Below are 4,646 nucleotides of genomic sequence, written 5' to 3'. Positions count from 1 at the left end.
TTGCCTTTTGCTGACAGTGACTGGGTCTTTTTCATGCAAAATTGCCCTCTAATGGTTGCAGTACTTGACTACACCTTTATTGTAATTTCGGATAAGGGCAAGATTTTGTTGCCTTGTGTAGCAGGTAGTTTGTCTTTATGTCACTATTTTGGCATGAAAATGAAGTGAGTGTTATGCAAAAACACTGCTCACTTTGAGCATATGTTGGGTTTGTTAATGTTCAACCAACGTTCAGTGTGACTCATTGTGCTGCTTCAACAGGGACTAGTACATGCTTATGAGTAAAAACATAAAAGGGTTTGTTTAAAAAATCATGACATTTATTTCAATATATGAAAACACATAAAGAAAACATTTATGGAAATATATGAATGCTATCTGCAAGACAACAATAACATGTTATTTTAACAATACATTACTACTTATAAAGTAGATGTTTTTGATTTACAAAATCTCGGAAGTCATTATGTTTTGTGACTATCCACTAGAAACCTTATTTATTGTAAATACTCAGTATTCAAACATTTCACTCTCAAAGCCATTTGCATGGCCTGATTTTTCTGGTAACGCTTCAGATAACTCTAAAAAAGCAGTAATAAATAGTGATTCAATTTATATTTACCAATAATTCAATAGTAGATGATGCTGTTAAATAATCATTGTATTATTATATAAATCATCGTTTAACTGCAAATGGACTGTTCAAAATTACATTTCATAGTTTCGAGTTATGCCCAAGTGTTTCCATATAGGATACTTGCACCACCTGTCTAGACATTGGTGGGTGCCCCCTGCAGTCCCTTCAGTGTCTTTTCATCAAATCTGTAGGTGAGTTTTCTCTTCACCTTCTGAATTTCTCCAGTGCGGGAGTAATTCCTTAGTGCGCGCGCCATCTTCTGGTAGGTCATGGTTTTGCGGTTTCCTTTCCTCCGGCCCCACAGCTGAGCTAAACGCTCCTTGTTCTGGGAGGAGAACTGGAATGTGCCCGTGGACGACTGAACCCACCAAATGCAGCTCCGCATGGATGGAGTCTGCAGCATCTCAAACAGGAACTGGAACAAGCGCTCTTTCCTCTTTCCTGAAGCAAAACAGACACGATGTAAATAAGCATGAGGTCAGACTGTCAGCTCAGGCAAGAACAAGAACACAAACATCAGGCACATCTTTTTAACTAGGGAATACCTGAGAGTGGAGCTAGATTCATGTCTTGCTTTTTCCCATCTTCCGTGTCTGAAGTTGGAGATGGGAAATCCGGGTATTCCTGATACTGAGAGCTGCTGGACTGGGAATCTGAGTCTTCATATGGTGTCTCATAGGGATAGATAATATGATCCTGAAAAAGATAATGCACTTTTTTACTATTTTGACCTGGTTTGTGAAATATCCATTTTTTGGGTTTGATCTGTACTTTCACTCAAAAACAAACAAACAAACAAAAAAACACACACACATGTTCATGATGATCCATAGCAGTTGTATATAATATTGTTTTGATCCGTTGACTCACCCAGTGATTCTCCTGTGGGCTGGGCCAGGCTGGAGAGGGGCCTAGCTGAGGGTACTTCTCATTTGGAGTTTGAGGTCCACAGTGCCACTCATATGCATGTAGACCAGACCAGCTGTTTTTACTGTACTCTGTAGTGAATTACAATTAAACATGAATCACTTATATCACTCACAGATGTTTTTTTGCTATTCTCTGTTTCTCTGTGTCACAAACTATTATTCAAAGTAATATAATGATTAGGAAAACTTTGGGTCTTTGTGAAAGTATAAACTCTACTTTTACTTGATGGTTTGGTCTATAAACTTCAAAAACAGTAATTCCCTCTTGAATCAATAACATTTGTAAATTTACTATAGTTACTTACTACAATCTAATTACAGTGTCCACCTCTGCCACCATGATGAAGAAAGTCAACATCTCTAGACCCTGGAGTGTGCACTCACCGATGACCCTGGTGCCCTGCAGGTGCTGGAGATGTGCGTGCTGACCCACTGCAGCAGGAGATGAGGTGGTTATGGGGAAAGGCTGGACCTCTAGGGAGTGCTCCTGGAGGTATTCCTCAATCACCTCCAGGTCTACCTCCTGGCAAGACGGGGACACTGCGTTCCACTCCTCTCGAACAGACTCATTTGGGACATGACACAGTCGGGGCATCTACAAAAATAAAATAATAAGAACAAGTTATGCTTCATTTGCGATTACCAGGAATAGTTTTTGAAATGATCCCTTCTCTTGACTAGTGATTAAGTTTTGCTTGTTATTTCCAAATATCTTTTATTCTTGATGAGCACCTCTTTTCATGTGCTTAAATATGAACAAAGACCTCTTCTTTGAACATGCTCTGCGCAAATACATTTGATTAAATACATTAGAATTTGTTTAATACTGAGATGCCATAATGATGGTTAGAAACAGGCCCGGTAACTGCACATTTTGGTTTGACTATCAAATTTATGCAAGTGTTTATGCTTTCAAGGCAGATAACACCTCCCCTCTTGAATGTACCATACCTTTAATACAGCTAAATGGAAACACAGAAAAAAATAAATAAGTATAAACTCACCATTTCCATCTCAGCCAACATCAGAGGCAGCTCAAAACAAGATACCTATATGAAACGAAAATAAAACAAATTTGATTATAAGCATAAAGCATACAGATACTTCCCTATAAACAGCACTGAAACACATGGCAAAACAATATGACAACAAAATGTGTGACAGCGAAAGAGGAAAATGCTTACCTAGCTCCTCCACTGTTTTAAAATGATGTAGTAAATCCTTAATGCAGCAGAGTTGGGAATAGATGTGTTCACCTGTTGATCCACGCACCTGGTTCACTTTTTATATACAGCCCAGACACAACGTCCTCCTCTCATTTAGCCACACCAACAATGGGAGGAGCTTTTCAACATAATATGTTATTGTCTATACACGTTTGTTCTCATTTACAACAAATAATTAACATCATTAACAAAATACTAAACAAACACTGACTGAAAAACTGACTGAACTGATATAATAAATAAAGAAAACTAAGAGTTAATCATTTTAGTGTTGTTAGCTGATTTTGGCATAATGTACAAATATATTTTTCTAAAGTCAAAACTAAATGGTTTAACAATTGTTTGCCATTTATTACATAGTAATAGATTCATTTGACTACATAACATTACTGTATTTTGTGTTACAAAATAGAATCTTAATACATAAATATTAATAACATGTTGAGGTCCTTGCCAGCTTTAATGAATGGAGAAAGTTCATGACTGTGATTATGACTGCATGTTATGCTAACCCTACATTTATTTTAGGGTATTTTGTAATGCAAGGATGTGCAGGTCTGACCTCATTCCATTCAACATTCATTCTTTACTCAAACGCCATTTCATCACTGGAAATACAAACGTCTATATGCGAAATGCTCAGATTACTCACATTACAAACCCACACAAATAGTCTCATTCTAAATCAATACTAAATCAAAGTTTTTACAATGAAGAAGCACATATCCAGAGAAACATTCCCTCCTTTGTATTATTGCATCATTGAGGTCTTGACTGCAGTGCGTCATTCAGAAGTCATTCTTATTTTTTGTCTTAAAGTCCTTCTGCTTTTTTCTTGATTATCTACTTACTGACGTAGATTCCATAAACTTTCACCACTGGCCTAAAGATGGTGCTGTAGTGTTCTTGACTGGGATTTTCCCTTTTACAGACTGTGCAGAGTAGGCATTTTTACCACTAAAATGCTTGACAACCACTTAGATCATTTCTAAGTGGTTGTCAAGCATTTTAGATGTCCATATAAATAAATGATGGTAAATTATGACAACTTTCCCTGTAAGATTGGGGTAATGCAGGGATGTCCAAACTATAGATCGGGGACCAAATGTGGCCTTCAGAGCAAATACATGTTTCAAGCCTTATTAAATGTATGGAGGGCTTACATCAAATACAGCACCTTGAATGGTTCACGTCATTGCCTTATATCTGTTGCCCTTTTCTTTATATATGTTTGTACATGCAGCCCTCATTGAAAAAAGTTTGGATACCCCTGCGGCAGTGCAGAGTGTGCTAGAAACCTTAGGGCTTTAGGTGGACCATTAGGCAACTATTTGCTCTATTTGAAGTGAAAGCAGAAGAAGGGATTTGGCATGTCATCGTTGCAGTGCATATCTAAAACAATAAGATATACATTAACCTACGACCCTTGCTCACATGTCTGTCTGTGGCCCTGCCTGGGCCATATACAAACTACGTGTTTATTTTAATATGAATTATGCAGGAACCGGTAGAGTGAGGAAGAACCAGAGCATCATTAAAACATTAGGAGTTTCCGTGTTCAACGTCACGCTTTAACTCTTAAGATGCCAAAAGACAAACTAATTGTCTTCGATCACCAGTCCAAACTATAAAATTATCTATCTTAACAGTTACAAAATAACAATACAGATGTGGGCAAATGCAGCCCTAATGGTCTCTACTAGATCACTGTAAACCGCTGCACTGTCTGCAAGGAGTGCCATGTTCTATTTGTACTTTATTTTTCTCCCCTGGATTAATATTTGCATGTGAAATTTAACTAAGCTCATAATAGTTCTTTGTTATCTCTCTTCATGTATATGTTTTTAAATTCAG

At 37.4% G+C, this 4,646-nt stretch overlaps 1 protein-coding gene across 1 annotated transcript; it reads right to left on the bottom strand.

Moving 5' to 3' along the window:
- Positions 1-708: 708 nt before the first annotated feature.
- On the bottom strand, positions 709-2,865 carry LOC117373342 (transcription factor Spi-B). Its single transcript, XM_033969328.2, has 6 exons — positions 2,751-2,865; positions 2,571-2,615; positions 1,951-2,161; positions 1,508-1,635; positions 1,183-1,333; positions 709-1,078 (listed from the first exon to the last, which is right to left on the bottom strand). Exons 2-6 carry the CDS (start codon positions 2,589-2,591, stop codon positions 771-773), a joined length of 819 nt encoding a protein of 272 aa, XP_033825219.1. The 5' UTR covers positions 2,592-2,615; positions 2,751-2,865; the 3' UTR covers positions 709-770.
- Between the last annotated feature and the right edge of the window lie 1,781 nt (positions 2,866-4,646).

This window comes from Periophthalmus magnuspinnatus, chromosome 7 (assembly GCF_009829125.3).
Source record: "Periophthalmus magnuspinnatus isolate fPerMag1 chromosome 7, fPerMag1.2.pri, whole genome shotgun sequence".
Taxonomy (NCBI): Eukaryota; Metazoa; Chordata; class Actinopteri; order Gobiiformes; family Gobiidae; genus Periophthalmus; species Periophthalmus magnuspinnatus.
Note: the sequence above shows the minus strand (reverse complement) of the source record. Positions and strands in the feature narration are given on the sequence as shown.

Coding starts and splice junctions, on each gene's coding strand:
- LOC117373342 (XM_033969328.2), bottom strand. CDS start 2,591: ATGTTGGCTGAGATGGAAATG. Junction 2,162..2,570: donor TGTTGGCTGAGATGGAAATG/GTGAGTTTATAC, acceptor TTATTTTTGTAG/ATGCCCCGACTGTGTCATGT. Junction 1,334..1,507: donor GCCCACAGGAGAATCACTGG/GTGAGTCAACGG, acceptor TATCTTTTTCAG/GATCATATTATCTATCCCTA.